At 36.8% G+C, this 20,494-nt stretch overlaps 2 protein-coding genes across 4 annotated transcripts in view; both read right to left on the bottom strand.

Moving 5' to 3' along the window:
- Window positions 1-4: 4 nt before the first annotated feature.
- Window positions 5-14,213, bottom strand: ddx43 (DEAD (Asp-Glu-Ala-Asp) box polypeptide 43). The gene is made up of 17 exons (XM_059566207.1): window positions 13,748-14,213; window positions 13,302-13,357; window positions 6,090-6,216; window positions 5,859-6,005; window positions 5,555-5,636; window positions 4,774-4,930; window positions 4,550-4,668; window positions 4,355-4,465; window positions 4,109-4,250; window positions 3,881-3,981; window positions 3,326-3,413; window positions 3,072-3,199; window positions 2,290-2,399; window positions 1,864-2,002; window positions 1,670-1,757; window positions 519-700; window positions 5-310 (listed from the first exon to the last, which is right to left on the bottom strand). The coding sequence occupies exons 1-16, from the start codon at window positions 14,100-14,102 to the stop codon at window positions 530-532; spliced, it is 2,121 nt and encodes a 706-aa protein (XP_059422190.1). The 5' UTR covers window positions 14,103-14,213; the 3' UTR covers window positions 5-310; window positions 519-529.
- A 512-nt stretch (window positions 14,214-14,725) lies between these two features.
- Window positions 14,726-20,494, bottom strand: part of kcnq5a (potassium voltage-gated channel, KQT-like subfamily, member 5a) — a 125,509-nt gene continuing 119,740 nt past the window's right edge. For 2 of the 3 annotated variants that reach the window (XM_059566205.1, XM_059566206.1), the window contains 2 exons: window positions 18,936-19,065; window positions 14,726-17,975 (listed from right to left, as the gene is read on the bottom strand). In XM_059566205.1, the coding sequence (XP_059422188.1) occupies window positions 16,908-17,975; window positions 18,936-19,065 (1,198 nt within the window). In that variant the 3' untranslated portion in view covers window positions 14,726-16,907. Of the gene's footprint in view, window positions 17,976-18,935; window positions 19,066-20,026; window positions 20,135-20,494 lie in introns of all 3 variants that reach the window. The other variant, XM_059566204.1, reaches the window with a different exon arrangement.

Below are 20,494 nucleotides of genomic sequence, written 5' to 3'. Positions count from 1 at the left end.
CAAATAGTTTTATAGGCTTTTATTTGATATGCATTCAGCTGAACAAGATTGTTACATCATCTACAACTGGAGGCATTTTACCTCACATCAATGTAGGATAACAATAAAAAATAAAAATAAAAAAACCAAACACTGAACAGTGAAAAAAATTATATTAAAGAAATATATCATGCATGCAAAATGAATCAGTTTCTTAAACATAGCAAAACTTAAATGGTCAGTTACAAGGACTTAACAGGCTCTCTACAAAAGAGAGGGTGAACACTTTAAAAGCTTATGAATGAACTCCAGTGAGTATAGTGACATCAACCTGAAAGACACAATTAAAGATTAACACTACTGCTGGTACAACACATACAAATGCTTAAAAGCACACACATTTGGCTAAGAAATCTCATAAACACAAATTTAGTTGAATGATGTTTTAATTAATCTTAAAAATTTGTTGTGAAATAAAATATTTTCTTCATACTGGTGTTACTTGAAACACCAAGACAAATTAATGCAACAAATATTACCTTTCAAGCTATCAGAACCACCGATCTGAGCCGCCTCTAAAACTACCTCTCCGTCCTCCTCCTCCTCCTCCTCCTCCTCCTCCTCCTCCTCCTCCTCCTCTGCCCCTGGGCGCAAACATTGCTTTCTCCCTCTGGTGCTTTTCATAACGTTCAGCCATTAGTACCAGCTCTTCAGGTACATCCTAAAGATAGGAAAGATGCTTCCCTTTATCCAGATTCTCCATTAGCATGTTGTATACATATATAATAAACACACTAAAAACAATCTCCACAGAACGAAGCATTCTCTCTCTATTCTATTTATACACACAACAAAAAGTAATTAGTTTTACAGTTAAAGTTTGTTTTAAGACCTTTTACTGGCAAAAAGGTTGTGGTGAGGCTTTTGAAACGTTGAAAAACTAAAGAGATCTGATTTCACTTTCATCCAAACTAAGCATTTGACAAATCTTTGAATCCAAACTTTGCAATGAACAGTTGTTTTTCCACACATATGATATGTGGATCAAGCAAAAACTGGACACACTGATCCAAATCATAAAAAATGCTCATTTTAAACTAGCTTTTGTTTGAAACTCTTGTTAATAACAATGCAAGGATGCAATAATATCAATGTGAATTAGGAAAGTCTTAAAAAAAAAAAAAAAAAAAAAAAAAACCTTAAAAGAAATCCAGAGTTTAGACTTGCACTAAATATGTACAATGGGAAATACCTTTTCTAAAAAATAAATGTATCTGCAGTACACAAAGTAGGGGCCCATTATACTTTGACTTACTCAGTTTTAAATATTCTAGCTATTTTAATTACTCGATTGATACTGATGACATTAAGAATTCTCTTTTATCAGATAATGATATGAACATAGATATATTGTGCATCCATACTAAAGCATTTGTCTAGATTTCTCCATGAGATTCACACAATACATACAAAGAAAGATCCCAATGACTGTAAGGGGGTTAACTAAAATGGTGACAGATATTTCAGTGCATCCCTATTTTCATATCATACACATGTAACCTGCATGCTGACAAAAACAACCTGCTGTAAGAAGCCTCAGATTTCTTACTAGTCAGCCAGATGTTGAAGATTTGCATTCTTTACATCAATAAACAGAATGAAAGGAGTGGACGCCTGCAGGTGTGTTTACCTGACCAGATCTCTCCAGGATGGTGATCAGCTCAGAAGCTACTCTCCAGTCCTCTCTTGTTACCAGGGTTATAGATGCACCGGACCTCCTGAGTCAAGACATTGTCTCATTTACATAATGAGCCTGAATGGTTGCATAATCACACTTTTTACTGTAACTGTAATTTCAGTCACACTTTTCACTGCTTCACTCACCCTGCTCGACCCGTTCTCCCAACACGGTGCACATACTCCTCCACATTCCGAGGGAAGTCATAGTTGAAAACATGCGTGATGTCATGAACGTCTAGCCCACGTGAGGCCAGGTCAGTCGCCACCAGAATGCGCACGCGACCTTTGACAGCAGCCATGGATAGGCAGATGGAAATCTCATAGATCAATTTCAATTAAAATCTAAAGTGACTGACACTGACTACACCGAAAATATTCATTAAGTTTACATTATAGGCACCACTAGCCAAACAGTCTTTGTTTGAGTACCTGGAAAACAACATTGACTGAATGACTGAGTTTGGAACTACTTGTTTGTCTAAAGGAAAATGGGATCAGCAGTTTTACAATTCTGGTGTTATTGGTGTCTCAGAAATGACATTTTACTCTATTTATTTATTACGAACATACCATCTCTAAAGTCCTGCAGTGCCTCTTCTCTGTCACACTGCTCGCGGTCTCCATGCAGAGATTGAACCGCTACACCCTGCAGACACAGGTCACTGGAGAGGTCATCAGCTCTATGCAACAGCAGGAAAGAGAAATCACAGTGAGAATCTGATGACCCAGACATTCTTAACCAGTTTTGCTTATGGTTTTACATTCGATCTAAAAGTTTGGCATGCAGTAATGTAGTCAGGGCCAGTTTTTTTTGTTGTTGATGGTTTTAGGATGAACGATGCCTCAAACAGTACCTCTAGAGTAGAATAACTATTAAAACTATCCACAATACATGAGGCTCTTGTAGAGTTGATTCCAATTATGGAAATGCCAAAATCAGGATCAAGCACTAAATCAAACTGTCAGGCTGAAAGAGTAATAAAGAACCTCTTTCTAAAAGTAGTTTAATGTTTGCAAAACTGTTCCCTGACCACAAAAGGTGGCAGTATTACAGGGGTGTGGAGAATATTTTTTTTATGACCACATATTAAATGGCCACTCCCTTTGTCACTGGAGAAATGCCAAGTTTCATTTTTAGAAAAGAGCAGCATTTCCCCACAACCTTTCTCAAGCACACATAGGAATGGGCACAGACTGATTACCACATCAAGTGATCGTAATAGAATTTAGATTACGCAATATCATTTCAGTAGAACATGAAAGTGTTCTTGCAGAAATTCCTCTCATATCTGGTTTCATCGAGAGAGAAAAAAAAGGTTTTTCTCATATAAGTTTCACTCCGAGAAACTCACTTCACTTTTTTCCCAACAAATATTAGTACTTTGTCCTTAGGCTCCATTTGGTCAATGAAGTCAAAAACGTAGGCTTTCTTTTCTTCCTCCTGCACGAACAGAACTGTCTGCTGAACAGTGTTTACTGCCTGAGGGAGACAGAGATGCAGAAAGGGAATTGACTTGGGACTTTTAATAAGGAGGCTAAACAGAAAAGCTGTATATTTGTATGTAACCCACTTTAAATACATACTCTGCTGCAACCGCTCACTCACCGCTAGATCTAAGGTCCCCACATAAACCATCATGGGGTCTTTCAGGTAGGATTTGGCCAGCCGCCTGACACCTGTTGGCCAGGTGGCACTGTAATACAAAAAGAAAGAAAAAAAAGACACAGATTAACATAGCAAAATGGCAATCGTACAAATATTCAAACTTAAACGATAAAATATTAGTCCTAAATCTGCATTTTAAGTTTAGTTCACACTGCCCCGACAGATGCCGAACGATGACAACAGATATGTTTGTCAAGTTTGATGGACCTGTGTGTAACCCATACTTTTTTTTCCTTAGGCATACCACAACAGGAAAAAACGCAGGCAGGCAGTGGATAGTCTGAGAAGTGACAAACTTAAATTTAGTGATTGTCTTTGTTGGTTGGGGTCTGTCAATACCATGTGATTCAGCCTTAAAATGAACTGCAACTTAAGACATAAATAACCTTTCAGCATTTTTGGAGCAACAAACAATGTAATGCAACTTAAGTTAAAAGTCATCTGTCAAACTCATCCATACACCATTCAAAAGAACCAAACCACTGAGCCAATCACCTAGTCATAACAGTTTGTCTGTCAGGTCGAATATCCAGAATGATTTTCATGATTTGAGGTTCAAAGCCCATGTCCAACATTCTATCAGCTTCATCCAACACCTGAAAGGGGGAAAACCAAAAAACAAATGTTTACAAAACTCAAACTCATTTTTTTAAAAGTAGTTTAAGTGCTCACAAAAATAATGCACCATTACCGGCCCAGTATGCATTTTTGTCATTAATGTACCAGATAGGTGATGGAGCGCAAGTTGATGAGCTCATTCATCTGCAGATCATTTAATCGTCCTGGTGTGGCAATGACTATGTCGATACCACTGGTCACTACTTTAATCTGGGCCCTTCTGTCACCTCCTCCATAGATACAGATGCTACAGTAATGAGAGGAATTTTGAGCAAACAGACAAAAAAAATCAGGATGAATTCTTAATGCATGCTGCAGAGCATTTAGATTTAAGGTAACTGGCCACAGCACCTTTTAAATCCTTTGTAGCTGTATTTGTTGCACTCAGCTTCAATCTGGAGGGCCAGCTCACGAGTGGGAGTCAAAACCAACATGCCAGGACCATCTCTCCTGTCTCTTCGTCTACAGTGAAAATAAATAAATAAATAAATACTTTGTTAATAAAAAGATTAAATGTGGAGCACTGATACTCTGGAAGACACTTACACAGGTTGCTCATCCATATGAATAAAGCCAGGTAGCAGGTAGGCTAGAGTTTTGCCTGTTCCCGTCTGGGCTATTCCAATCAGATCTGTTCCTTTCAGGACAATGGGCCAGGCTTGTGACTGAAACATGAGACAAAATAACCAGGATTACAGTTATCCCCACATATCAAACTTAACATTTAGCGTAGATGCAAATACATGAAAGACATGCTTTCTTCGGGATACCTGAATGGGAGTTGGCTTTTTAAATCCCACTCTGACAATGTTTTCCATTATTCCAGGATAGTGAGCAAAAGCCTCCTCAAAAGTGCACACTGGATTGGGAATAGTTCTTTTTTCCCCATCTTTCAAGTCATCCACAAAGATGTTGTTGTTCTCTTTTCTGTTTGGGCAGAGAAGAGCAGGGGTACAAAAACAATACAAATATGCAGTGTTGCACTAACGCTTAGTACCTTTAGATTATTAATTATTTGTAAATGTCAAAGACATACATTTTCATTTATTGTCTTTTTGAAAGAAGTTGCATTTCTAACTTTCACTATAACACAGTGGTTCTCAACTAGGGGGCATCAGCAAACTTTCAAGATGACTTCAAAATGATTTAAAACAACTAAAATTTATTATCCCCTCAACTCCTTTGAAGAACCAGGAAAACCTGGATAATACGAGGTAGTCTAAGTTTAAGTGTGATTTCTCAATATTCTTAAATTATAAATTATAATTAAAATATCGATAATATTTAAGTACAAAAATCCAAACATAGTTTTCAGACATTTTGACAGGCCTACAAAAGACATTGACAAAGCACTTTGCACATTGTTTCTCTCACTTAAACAAAAATATTAAATGAAAAATACACATTCAAAGCCTTAACCACTAGCACTAACATTACACCCAAGAATGCCACAGTACATTCATCTCAGAGCATCCAGACGCACTGTTATGAATAGATAAATGCTGCCATCTGTGGGCTAATGTGAAGAAGGCAAGGTGATACAACTGATACCTCCAGATTTTGACTACTTCTTCACTGCGAACTGCCACTGATTTTGCTTCAATATAGAAATCCTTCTTGAGAGGGGGAAGATCTGCAGAAAACAAGATGACTGTTTAAAAAGGTATAGTACTTAATGTAGTATTTCATATCTGACTATATATTTCATACAGTATATCAACTAAATTCCTTACTCTAGTTAAAATTATTGCCTTAAAAGTGTGTAAATAAAGTGTAAATTCACTGAAGAAAGTCCTACGTTTGAAACAACTGGAGTATGAGTAAATTTGTCAATCTTGCGCCACTAGAGACTAACCTTGCCATTTCATAGCTTCATATTTGTCCCGATTTTCTCGAAGTGCAGTCCAGTCAATAGGTGCAGCTGTTGGGGCAGCTGCAGCCACAGCTCGTACAGCAGCAGCGGGCCAGCAGGAGTCATTCTGATACCCTGCATTGCTGTTACCTGGAGATTAAAATGGAAAATGTCAAACTAATTAACACAATAAAATAATACATTATAGTAGCTTAGTGATTCCTGTGCTCTTACCATTGCCACATCCAGGACCTCTGACAGAATTCCCATGCACCAGATCTTCAATCATGTCTTTGGCTTTGAGCTGAGCATCACGGCTTCCAAAGACAAGTACCTCTGCTTCATGTGCACCACGGTTTATCTATCATTCATCATTTAAACAGTTATTGTTGAAATACCATGTAAAAGAAAACTGTCCCTTACTCATTCGAGTTGTTCAAAGCCCATATGCCGCCTTATTATTTTCTGAAAACATAGGTGAATTTCGAAGAACGTTCTCGGAATGAAAGTAAAAGACAACAGCTTCAAGGCAGCTTTTCAGAAAATATTATGGATCTGACTATACTACTGAAACTACCCGATGATATGGACATTATTGTCTTTTGTAGATCTGCTTATTAATTTATGCACTTTGTTACACTGACACTGAACTCAAAAAAGCTGTGATGAAACTATTGCCTTTTATAGACCTTAATCATGTTAGATGCCATACTGAATTTAACATGGACAAAAATGAGGCTGAAGGATACAGTATATTAACTATAATGCTCAATAAGCATACCACTCAAGCAATGTGTTTCATTTTGCAGAGAAAATGTAAGGGTTACCAGGGCTTCTGTAAGAGGTGACTGTTACACCCAGTTAGAAAGACAAAATTTGGACAATCAGCTTTTTCTTTTTCTGTAGTAGAAAGGTGGAACTTAATTTCACCTTATATTAAAGATTGTGAAAGCTTTCACAGTTTTAAAATATCCTTAAAAACTTTGCTGAAGGTGAATCAATTATGTGATCATTAATCCATGGAATGTGGATCTATATCTGTGTTTTGGATTATATGCCAGTAATGTTTGTCACATGTTTTTAGTTTTTATCTGTTTTGATAGTAGGGATGCACGGTTGACCGGCCATAAATCGGAACCAGGTTTTTGCTTAAAATACTCGATCGGCAATCTGCCTGTTTTTGGTATTTTTTCGGCCGATTTTTCCGGAAGTGCACCGCGTGCACAGACTTCATTGTAATCGTTCGCTATGTCATTTGTGTGGAAGTATTTCGAAATCTGTGCGTAGGACATGGGCAGCCGATCAGCACTGGAAATGCAGAGCTTCATGTCTGAGGCACAGATAGCAGGAAGCGATCAGACGTTGGTGTACTGGCGCACAAATAAGAGTCCCTTTTCTGTGCACACTAAAGCTGCGCGAGCATACACTGTACCGGTCCGCACCCTGAAAATGAGTAGACCGTGAAGAGATGTTCAGATCAACTTCTCACGTGTTGGATGAGAAACGAAACGGACTAAACTGTGACAAAACCTTTTTTTTTTGTAAATTAGAACTTGCATACACGTTTGAAAAGTCAGAAGTAAACGACAGTTCTGTATTAGTGATGTGTCGTTCTTGAACGATTCGTTCATTTTGAACGAATCTTTAATGTGACTCGGGAAGAACGAGTCATCTCGGGGGATGATTCGTTCAGTCGCGCATGCGCAATAATCTATAGGTTCTATTCCGCTAGTAGTAATTCACCTGTGTCAGTCAATGCAGTCTTGAGCCCAAAAGAGAATTGATTAGTTCATAGTTCGGGTCAATCGGGTTTTTGACTCGTTCCTTAATCACGTGACAGACCCATTCGCTAAACCCAATGCAGTCTGATGCGGAAAGAGAATTGATTAATTCATAGTTCGGGTCAATCGGGTTTTTGACTCGTTCCTTAATCACGTGACAGACCCATTCGCTAAACCCAATGCAGTCTGATGCGGAAAGAGAATTGATTAATTCATAGTTCGGGTCAATCGGGTTTTTGACTCGTTCCTTAATCACGTGACAGACCCATTTGCTAAACCCAATGGAATCTGAGCCGGAAAGAGAATTGATTAGTTCATCTCATGAGTCTTTGGGTCGAGTCATTCTTTAATCATGTGACAGCCCCATATGCTAAAACCATAGACAATAAAAGAATGCAGTATTGAGCCGGAAAGAGAATTGATTGGTTCATCTTTCGGGTCTTCGGGTTGTTCGTTCTTTTGTCACGTGACGTGACAACATTCGCTAGAGTAATTAGTTAATTTACAACCTTCCTTACAAATGGGTGAATAGTATTCATTTTTTTTTTTTTATAATTATGCTTTAAATGTTGTCCATATGATGGCGAAATCACTTTGATGAGATGTTTTTCCGTTTTTTTTTTGTTTTTTTTTTCAGTGGATTCTAATCTTCAAAAATTCACCCTTCAGATTAGACTATAGAACTTTAGTGTTACTTGTTTAGGATTCAAAATGTTATTTGCTTTTAATTTATGTCATTTATTTCCTTTTTGAGCAATCTTCTTGTACATATATTAGACCAAAATGTCAAGTTTGCCTAGGAAAAGCAATTATTATACCAGCAAACTCAAAATTGGATTAAAAATGAACAAACTATAAATACTTTGTATTGTAGGCTTGGATTATTAAATTATTATACAGCCTAGTGTTTATTTACTGACAGTCAAAAAGACAAATTAATCAATATTTTATTTATAACAGGGCTTTATTTATTTATAAAATAATAACACCACAGATCCTGAAGAAACGGTAACAAAAACACAGTGACAGAAATGACAGAAATAGCGTATGGGTCTGTCAGGTGATTAAGGAACGACTCGTCCCGAAGACTCATGAGATGAACTAATCAATTCTCTTTCCGGCTCGAACTGCATGGTTCAGCGTATGGGTATGTCACGTGATTAAGGAATGATTTGAACCCGAAGACTTGTCAGACAAGAGATGAGGTGAGCTAATCACAGACTGAAGACCCAGGTAAAGAATGAATTAATCTTTTCTAGAGCAGAAACAACTAATCGATTTAATCGATTAAAATTGATTATTAAAATAGTTGTCAACTAATTTAGTCATCGATTAGTTGCTAAACAACTTTTATTTGCCGTAAGCGGCTCATTTTGTGCATATTTTAAATCTGCGATGACCAAAGTGTGGCAGTAATGAGTCACCGCAGGTTTTATTCAGCCAGTACAGCAGGAGAAGTATCGAATAGCCAATAGCTGGCCTCGTTTTGTCACGTGCTTCCCGAACTGCGTCTGCAGCAGCGAGATGGTGGAGACAGACGGCAGTGGAGTAAGCTTGAGAAAGAAAAAGAAAGAAAAAGAAAGAAAAAGAAAAAAGCGGAAGATAAAACTAATCAAATGAAGTCATCCAAAGTGTGGGAGAACTTTACTTTGAGCCTTCAAAAAAGAAGAGTAACCTGTAAACTACTGAACTGTTTAAGACTTTTATTTGTGCAGATTCTCCAGTACAATGTTGTTGGCAAATGTTTAGTCGTAAAAGCTAATAACATTGCTTTTTAACAGTTAACATTTAAATATTTACAAACATTTTCTGTGATCAGTTTGTCGTTTACCAGTTCATAATTCAATCTTGCAGCCTAATTATGACTGAATGAGAGAGGTAAATGTTTAAATGTATTTGAAGTGCACTTTTTTTTTCCTAAGTATTCACTGCTCTTTTTCACACAGCAGTGTTTTTGTGTAGCCAATTTTTTTTTTTCTGGACAACCTTCTGATGGATTTTACTTTAAAATGTGAGTTCCATTCAGGTTTCATGCCACTGGCACTTTATTCGAAGGATTGTTTACAATTTCACAGCATAAGTTATAAAGCTGTTTCCCAGGTATAAGTTGTGTTTACAGGAAAAAAATAATAAAATGCAATGTACTGCAAATTTATTCTGTTTTATTCTTATTCTTCGTGAAAATATTTTCTGAAAGATTCCCTAATAAGCTTTGTTCGGGATGTTAAACTACTTTAGGAGCCATTATTTGAAATCTCCTTGTGAAATTTGCTAGAGTATGGGTCAGTGTTTTGATTGCAGAAGAGTTTGACAAAGGATTACTAACACATAATAAAACAAAACTCCAGGTATATTTTTGATGAGGATATGACAATGCAAAATGGTTAAAATCTCTAAAAGTCTATGTTGAATGATAAAGACCCTTTGTTAATAATTTAATTGGAAAAAATGGGCAAAACTAAAATGTGATCAACATTTGCGTAAGTACTAGATGTGTTGGGGAAGTAACACGTAAGATTTTAATTACATTTTGCTAAAATGAACGAAATGACTCGAAAAAAGATTCGTTCAATTTGCTGAACGTGACTCAAAAGTCAGAGTCGGTAAAATGATCCAAACTTCCCATCACTATTCTGTATAGGATGATTATTTGTATTTTACCTTAAAATTACATCGACTTAATTTGATTTAAAAATCACCTGCTGTAGCACACTGAGAAAAAGTGTTTTATTCATCCAATTAAAAAATTTTAGGGTAATGATTCACATCTATATTTTTTAACTTGAGCCAATAGACAATTTATTTTTCATTTGCTCAAGTTAAAAAAATATATAGATGTGAATCATTACCCTAATTTTTTTTTTAATTGGATGAATGAAAACACTTTGCATCTTTGTTTTATTTGCACCAACAATATTTGATTTTAACATTTTGGAATAATCTATTTATATAGCATACTTTTATTTAGTCTGTAAATAAAGACACAGATAAAGACCTTTTTTATTTAAAACCAAATTTAAAAACAAATACTGAATGCTGATTAAGAAACATCTTATTGAATGTGTGTTGATTGTGTTGTTGGGACTGTTGAACTATGCAGTTATTGCCTTTCACATGGTTACAATTAATCTTTAAATTTAAGGCCAGTTCTCTGTAGTTTCAACCCAATTCAAAAACAAAAGCTAAATGCTGATGTCTGTAACATCTATGTTTGTATTGAATGTAGGCTACTTATTGTGCAGTTACTGCTGTTAATTTCAGATGGTTGCAGTTATTGTTTTCAATAGCCAAAAGCCAGTTTGGCCTATGAAATACCAAATAAACATCTTGTTTATGCACACTTTCCTTCTTTCTTGTTTGTTGCTTAAAAAAAAAAAAAAAAAAAAAAAAAAAAACGGAAATCGGTATCGGCCAGTTTGTTTGTAAAAAAATTGGTATCGGAATCGGCCATGAAAAATCATGATCGGTGCATCCCTATTTGATAGTATTGTCTACATTGTCTATATTGTTCTTTTTTTTTTAATTCCCTTGCCCAGGAACAACAGATGTAAATTAGCTGTACAGCTAACTCTGGTACAGGGCTTGAACTAGGGTTGCACGATGTGTTGTTTAAGCATCGATATCGCAATGTACGAATCCACGATAGTTACATCACAGGATGTGCGATGTAGGCTGTCGTAATTGATCCGTTATTCATTAACTGTACGGGCCAGCTGCTCCCCGGCCCTTGACGAATGTGATTCGCGGATTAATTGCACAGCTTAACCATCATAGAGTGAAAGTTTTGACAGGGCAGAGAGAGAGAGAGCGCGCGCACGCGCGCGCGAGAGAGCGAGAGAGAGAGGGCACGTGAGAGAGACAGAGACAGCGCGCGAGAGAGAGAGAGCGCGCGAGAGAGACGCTCACCGTCTTCAAACAACACGAGCGCTGTCTTGCTCTCTCTCCCTCGCGCATATTAATCAATTGACACGATGGTGTCGATGTTTAAATCATTTAAAATGAGAATGTAAGTGTGCTCACCCCATTTTTGTTTGTAAGAAAAAATTTGATTAGATTTCATATCGCAATATACATCGCAGAAAAATTAAATATCGCAATGTCATTTTTTCCCAATGTCGTGCAGCCCTAGCTTGAACTGTGCACGGTCCCTGTCAAATAAACTAATGAAATAAATAAGGAAGAACTTACAGTCTTTACAATGGCTCACATTGTAAATGGTTAAATCCTATAATTTACACAAATCACAACTGTCAAAGCAGTTTTATCAAGTTTCATCCAATTTCTCTCCCTTTTAATCAGCTGAACAATTGAGCCTCATTTTCACTCCTGTCAGAAATTAATTATGGTGCTAGCCTTAGAGCTACAGAGCTTCTTTTATAGCTGAAAATTAAGTTGTTGCATAATTGATGAACTGTGCAACACTGACAGTTACTAAACTGAATCAACACTGAATCTGGGTTGAGATGAATAATGACACTATTTCTTCTGTAGAGTTGCTTTACAGCTAACATTTCAGTTCTTTCATAAATCATGAATTTATGTGCTGTGAAACCATGTTATTGTACCTGGTATAATACACACACGTGTATGTGTGTGTGTGACGTGACAGGGAACTGTGGATGTTCAAAACAAAAATATTAAAACTTTTTGTTTTTTCCAAAGAAGAAACTGTGTAATATGGGTTCAGAAAGAAATAAGTAAATAAATTACTTCATTTCTAATTTTAAATGGACTATGTCTTGCATTTCAACAAGTCCTAACAGTTTTAGCCTGCTCACGGTGTGACGGGCTAAAACTGGAATATAGCTCCCGGGAAATTAAAGTGTTCCATCACTACGACTGATTTCCGTCAGTTCATGAAAGACCGTCCCTTGCTTCATTCCTGAATGATTCAGCAGAATCAATTGAACGAATCAATTGAATGAATAATTCAGTGATAAAATCAGTGACTTGAAGCTACCAGCTGAGTTTAATTTTTAACATATAATTTCAGTCATAATCACTTGTCCTCCTGATTAAAAAATGTAGGAGCACCTTCTGATAAATGATCAAAAATTCTAATAAAAAATTAGCCTTCCTAATATATTTGACTCCTTAAAGTGCCTTAATGAATATTTTATTTTTACCTTTATAATGGCATCATTTTCATCTGCCAAATTTAAAATGTATAAGATTTTTAAAATTTCTATATAAAACAATATAGTAAGACAAATAAGTTACCATTCATATGAAATTAGTATTAAAAATTTATACTACAGAGGTGACACAGAAGAACATAAAAAGTTGCTTGTAGGTACATTTCCAGATGTTTAATGAGGCTCAGAAGAGGCATGAGTGCAATTCAATTCATGTGGAGATTAATGTTTTAAATATAACATTTTGAATACATAAATATTAAATGATTTAAATAACTGAAATTATACGCTAAAAATTAAGCTAAATCTTAAGCTAAATCTGCAGGTCGAGGCAAGTCACTGTTTTTGAATCATTCATTCAATTAATTCGTTCGAAAGGCTGAATCATTCAGGAATGATGCAAGTGACCGTTTTTTTTTTAACTGACGGAAATCAGTTGTAGCGACAGAACACTTTAATACTACAGGCGTTTCTGAGATCTCCAAACGTTACTGCCAACACTTATTGTAGCATTATCGTATTTAACTTGCCTTTATCGATGCTCCACTGCTCTCTTCGAGCTCCCGAATTTTGGCACCACCTCGACCTAGGAAGACGAAAAGAAACAGAAGTGACTTCCACGAATCGGTTCTTTTGAACCGTTGTAATTCACGATTCAATCATTCTTTAGTTTACGCAAAGACCTAGACATGCCACTATTGGAATCTGTATTGTTATATTATAATTCTGTTCAGTGGACCAATTTAAAAAAAAAATTGTTTCGCTACAAATCCTCTTGTACTAGTGCTTCTCTCATCGTTTGTCGACTCATGAGTCTTATTTGGCCTATTGACTCGAACCGACTGAGCCGCATATTTGATAAAATAGATTTTCAACCGATTCGTTAGAAAAATAGACATCACTACAGAGAGGGCAGCGCTTGACAGCCTAAAGAACTGCTGCATGCACAAATGTTCCACAGACACCTGTATCTCACCTATTATTCTCCCGACCAAAGAGTTTTCCACACTGAGAGTTGTCTGTGATGAGCCTGATCTGTCTCCACCAACGCGACACCCTGTAGGTCCAGTCCCGAAACGACTGTAGCCGTTATTTTTACCTGTTGCTCCGTCACAAACATTGGATTCAGAGTCTCGGTCCCTCCAGTTTATCCACTGCTCTCCGTCTTTACCAAAATTTGCGCTGACACTCGTGGTTTCTCTGCTCCGCGCGCCTCTAGGAGACGGAGGCCTCAATGACTTTACCGGTAACGTTACAGTTTGAACGGGTAACGTTAACGGCTTTGAATTCGCCACACCATCCGCATCGTACTCATCTTCCCAGTCCGACATTTAAATCAACCATATAAGAACACTACTTCGGATAATCGACGCTTCCCTCCAGCAAGACCACAAATCTCTGATCAGAAACTTCGATCAATATCCGCTCACGTGATCTCTTACTGAAATGCAACATGGCAACCGCAATTTACATTCGTTACTGTTGTGAAAACCATAACGAATAAATATTACTCCCTGAAAGGCTTTTAAAACTTTTCTGCGGGTTTGATAATGACAGTTTGTTTGTTTGTTTATTTGCTTATTTATTGATTATTAGTATTGTTGTGGGTGACGCTGTTTATAAATGTGAAGGCTACATCAAATTAACAATAAAACAATTAAATGATGCAGAGTTTTATAGATAGACTAGATTATTTAAAGAAAACTATAATTAAAGCCAACCATAGGAATTGATGCAGTAGGCCTACATCTGCTGAACATAACTTTTTTAAAAGGGCTTTTGGAATAGGATACTTCTATATTCCTGCATTTCCTATAGACTAACTAATGACTTCACATAGAGTATACAGTAGAACACATCCTAAATGTAGACTGTTTGAGGAAAAGAGAAAAGGGATCCTAACTGGGCCCACAAACTAAGACACACCAAGACATTAACATCAAGCACACTAGGCCAAGTTTCAAGTATTTTGTTTATTTAAGTATTATGATGATCATAAATTTCCATTTTGCATTTTTTCAATCCCAGAGCATCAACTCTGTTTATGTGCACAATGATGAAATAAATTATTCTGAATTACAGAGAATGCTAACATTATCAAGCATGTATATAAGGCCAGTTTCTGTGTAATAAATTATTTGATCTAGTGGTAAAACAAAGAAATGCTGCTTAAACTGACAGACGCTTTTAAGTTCACAGCCAAACAGAGAATGTGCAATTGTCAAAATATAACAATTTCAATAGGAGTTCAAGGTATTGTGAATACAGAAGTTGTATAAATGTTTAATAAAATGCAAAAAGGCACCATAAAACGTTGAATTACAAATTAAAATATTCAAAAAAGCAATAACAATAGTAAAATTATTAATCATAATGTGTTAAGAAGACTATATTTCTGTACAACCCCTTTTCTGCATTTCAAGCATCAATTAGTTCCACAGCCGTTGACATTTTCTCAGTTAAATTCTCAGGTGCCTATATTATTTACCTCAACTCTAGAGCAAAATAAGCATCTCAACTATCTCTGGATTATAAATCTTATTTAAAGCATATTCATGTTAAAACAATTCATCACATTTGCAGGTTTCCTCTATACATCTGAACAGTTTTGCTTCCAAGTGCCAAAAACATCCTCAATGTATGCCTCAGATGTTTTTAACAAACAAAATAAAAACAAAACAAACAAATGTAACAGTTAATCATGGTAAGTCTAGGTACACATAATGATACACTTTACATTCTAAGTTGTACAGACAAGCATTTTAGCTAAAGCACTTACTGTACCATTCAGAAGCATGGAATAAAAAATGTAGAACAGAGGTTACAAAGCTGAGTTTTAGGTATAAGATGCCTGCTTGCTACAGAATTTAAAAGAACGAAATCAGAAAATACAACAGAAATTAGAGATTGACGCAATTCCAATAAAATTTTGACAAAGATAACTTCTGATTATATGGATGCAGGTTACAAAGCAATCAATATACATGTTAAATTTAATTACAATCATTAGTTATGATATTGCAAGTGTGATTTATTGTCATGATGAAAATTATTCATACATTTTAGCAGCCAAACATTCAAATGAGGACTCGGAATTAGAAAAATCAGTGCTTTTCAAAAAGCCTGACTGTCACAAATACCTCCTGACAAGACATTACACCTAAACACATCATACTGTCTCTTTAGTAAAAACATTCAGCTTTCTTCAGATGCTAAGATTCTAGGGCTTTTAAGAACATAGTCAAATTAAGAAAGCATATCTTTGTGCAGGCTATACCGTGAAGATGCATTTGTTTCTGAGTTTCTTCTAGAGTTGCTTGCAAACCCTGCTTGATTTGCATAGTATCACATATTAATGGTGTTTTGGACCAAGACCATCTGTTTTTTTTCTGCTATTCCCCCAACAATTTCTTAACACATGCAAATGAGTGGACTGCCAAACATTCAGAAGGAAGTGAGAAATAAATCCTAATGCTGAGTGAGGGATTATTACTACAGCTGCATACACACTTCCAATTCTATATGCTGTTGCATTTTACACATGCTGATCCCATGCAAGGCTCATTCAGTACCTTAACCCTTCATTATTTTAAAGGAATATTATAGGTTCAATACAAGTTATGCTCAACCGACAGCATTCGTGGCATAATATTGATTAACAAAAAAAAAAAAAATGATTATACAGTATATGGGTTAGGCTAATGCACTCACAGTGAAAATGAATGGGGCCAATTTTTTATGTTTTAAAAAGCAGAAATTTAAGTTCATAAAATTACAAGCTTCCTTGATTATAGATTCCCTCATATGGTTACATTCACACATTTTTCAGTAATTTATGGTGTCTATGGAGGTAATAAGTATTATGTCACAAACCTGTCAATTGAGCTTAACGTATATTGAACCCGGAATATTTTTTCCACAACAGTTTCTTGTTAATATAAAATCTCTTTTTTGATCAATTGTCCATGCATTGATATGTACGTATGAACATGAACGTATGAACAGCATGTCGTCTTCCTGTGAAAATGAGAAAACACATAGAGCGTACAGGACACTCCATTTCCTTTGGAAAAGATTCACATGAGTGACATGAGGTTGTGTCCAGTCTCCACAGTGAGGTTCCTGTGCTCCGGGGGTTATTCGAGGCATACGTGAGGCAATTTATGGGACTCAAGAACATCTCTAGGTCCAGCCTGGCTGGGAGACAGCCCACTGGCTCCTGTCCGTAGCAGCTCAGAAGAGAAGGTTGTATCGTTGCTTTGTTGGTGGAGGTGGTAACTGTCACCCTCCGTGGTGTCCACCTCTTTGTCATTGACAAGGAGCTCTGTATCGCCCCAGTCGGCCAACGGCTCACGGTCGCCGGACTCGTTGTTGCTGCTGCCGCTGCTCCGAGTGGACAGGCTGGGATGGCAGTTGGCAGCAGTCGGTAGCATGAGGTTCTGAGCGGAAAGAGACTTGCCGAGCCCACACTCGACCTGTAGCGAGGCAGCTGTTGTGGAAGACATGAGCATAAGAGGATCAATGTCAAGGCTCAAGTGTCTTCTCCATGACCCAGCTTCCTTGGGGTTACGTTCGGGCTTGTCCCGTAGCTGTACCGTGCTTTGAATACTCTCGGCTTCTTTGTCTGACTCATCCTCGGTTTGGGTAGTCAACAGGCAATTGCTCAGACACTCCGCCTGGCTCTCCTGTAGTGTCTCTGGGATAAGGCTGGTAGGCCGACTTTGAGGCGTTGGTATCATAGGCGGGAGCTGAAGGGTAGATGACGTTGAATGTACTGTTGGGACCGGCCTAGTCAGCTCACTAAACCGCTGGTGACTTCTGGAAAGGTTGTTGGGGGTGAGAATGGGAGGAGGGGACGCTGGGTAGAAACTGTCAGGGCTGGAAGGTTGGTTGTTTAGGAGAGGGGAAGGTGAGAAGGAGGAGGCAGAATGCGGGTAACCAGTACCCAAGTTGAGTTCACTAGGGGCCAGAGCCAGATGAAGACCACGGTGCAGGTTACTGCTGCCCGAACGAGACACACTGCTGCCGGTAAGCTGGGAGGAGGATGACAAATCCTTGCCATGTATGGAGCTTTGGTAGTCGGAGGTTTGATCCAGCTCGAACAAAGGCAAAGCAGACAGACCAAGCATCGAAGAGGAGCCTTTTTGCAACACTTGCCGGTATATATCAAGTAATGAGTCCAGCTTTGACTCAATGGACTGTACCTGTATTATATTATAAATAAAAACATCACATTGGATTTTTCTGAATTTTATGCTTAATTATTGTAAATGTGTGCAAGTACACTACTGTCAAAAGGTTTGGGGTTGGTAAGATTTTTATGCTTTTGAAAGAAGTTTGCATTTATTTGATCAAAAGTGTAGTAAAGACTAATATTGTGAAATATTTTAACAATATAAAAGAACTGTTTTCTAGTTTCATATACTTCAAAATGTAATTCATTCCTGTAAAGGCTAAGCTATTTTCAGCAGCCATTTCTCCAGTCTTCAGTGTCTCATGATCCTTCAGAAATTATTCTAAAAGCTAATTTGGTAACACTTTAGAATAGGTAACACATATTAGTTGCTTATTAGCATGCATATTACTAGAATATTAGCCATGTATTAGTGCTAGTTAAGAACATATTGCCATTAATTATTATAACATAATAATTAATATTATAACATAATAACATATTATAACATATTATTAATAATGCCTTATTCTACTTGACCTTATTCTACATCCCTAATCTTACCTAATACCTAAACCTAACAACTACCTTACTTACTATTAATAAGCAGCAAATTAAGAATTTATTGAGAGAAATGTCGTAGTTAATAGTTAACAAGTGTTACCTATTCTAAAGTGTTACCGCTAATTTTGTTTTCAGGAAAATGTCCTATTTTTATCAATACAGAAAACAGAAGTGCTGCTCAACATTTTTGTGAAAACTGTGATACATTTGTCTCAGGATTCTTTGATGATTAGAAAGCAAACACAGCATACAAGCTTTATTGATAAATGATAAATAATTTAACGGTCACTTTCGATCAATTTAATGCATCCTTGCTTAATAAAAGTATTAATTTCCTAAAAAACAAAACAAAACAAAAAAATAGTATTGACCCCAAAACTCTGAACAGTAGTATGTTTTATAAAACCATCAAGTTAATATGGCTTACTTGTCTCTCTACTTTACAGACACGGCCAAGCATGCTCATGTCATGCTCCAAGGATTCTCCTTCTGGGAGGATTTTCTCCCTGCCTTTTCTGTCCACTGAAATCTGGCCCTTTCCCAGTATCTGATCCACCCTATAAGGAAAAAAAATAAAGTATACATGAGGATGCACACCTTTACAAATTGTTCCTTGAGCTCGAGCATGGAACAGCACAGCAGGATGAGACTGGACTTTGGTTAGTGAAGAAGAAATCAAGTTAGCGCATCACCAACAGCTACTTTTTCTATGTTAAAAGGAGAGAAGGAAGAGATGCTGATATATTTCTGTAATTTTTTTTAACTGAAAATTAATTTCTTTACATTTTATGTTACTTGCTGTATGTAAGAATTGGCTGTATCTGATGATCCACTTATGCCAGTTAATTATAATTTCAAATCCAAAATGATAAACCATGCTCCCAAGATACCCCTAGTGAGCAAGATCTTTAACATAATGTAGTAATGTACATTTTCAGGTAGATGTAGTCTATGATAGTCCAGGGTATCTATGCAGAAAATATGCAGACTATGTACAGTATTAATATATTCGGGATTGCACATTTCAATCTGTGATTCTCAATTTATTTGTTAGAAAAAACATCTTAATTCTTCCTTGCCTTTTCAAATCTATTGTGCAAGAGGACTTTGAGTTAAACCAACATCAATCAGCTGAACCAATCAGAGTGTGAGCTACACAGTTCATAAATCATCTCATTGGTTGAAAACATTCCCTTTTTATTTTTATCACCTTGGAGTCCAATGATGAAGATGATAAATAATTAAAAAAAAAAACCTAGAGGTCTATGATTCCCATCAGTAGTTGTTCTCAATGTGGCCTTAGCACACTTTCAAATGACAAAAGCATTAAAATAAGCTGAAATGTCTAAATGTCAAGATATGACTTATTTACTTCAGCCCCTTAACAAAGCCCTAAACCCTATGGATCGTTTTAGCTTAATACTGTACATCATCACCATTGGACCCCGTTCACAATATGAAGTGATTGAGGTAAGTGCAGCCCCATGACTAGCCCCCAGCCTGCTACAGGCCTCTGACCCAGCGTGCTTCTTCTTGCTTTGGCTGTAATACATGTGTAGAGAGGGAGAGGAAAGGTTCCTGGCTTTGGTGCTGAGTGTCTGATGTGGACCCACAGCTGTGGCGAGTCTAGATGAGAAAACATACGGGGGTCAAGTACATTTTTATGGTTGTGCCGTCAAGTAAAAGGGAGGAGAGAGAAGGTTGAAGAGAAGGTACTTTCGGCATCATGACAAGATACTATTACTACATGCGATTTACTAACACATATTATTGATCAAAACAAAGGTCTCAGTAATCTAGGTTAAATTCTTAACTGTTGCTTCAAAGTCAGTTTCAAAGTCAGTCACTATCTGATATTTAAGTAGATGTAAGTTATAGATAGTTGTTCAAATCAGAGCTGGCAAAAAACTACTGATTACACACCTTTGAAATATTAAAGAATAACAACATTTTATTATGCTACTTCCATGCCAGACAAAATGTTGA

This window comes from Carassius carassius, chromosome 14 (assembly GCF_963082965.1).
Source record: "Carassius carassius chromosome 14, fCarCar2.1, whole genome shotgun sequence".
Taxonomy (NCBI): domain Eukaryota; kingdom Metazoa; phylum Chordata; class Actinopteri; order Cypriniformes; family Cyprinidae; genus Carassius; species Carassius carassius.
This window is presented reverse-complemented; position numbering and strand designations above follow the sequence as displayed.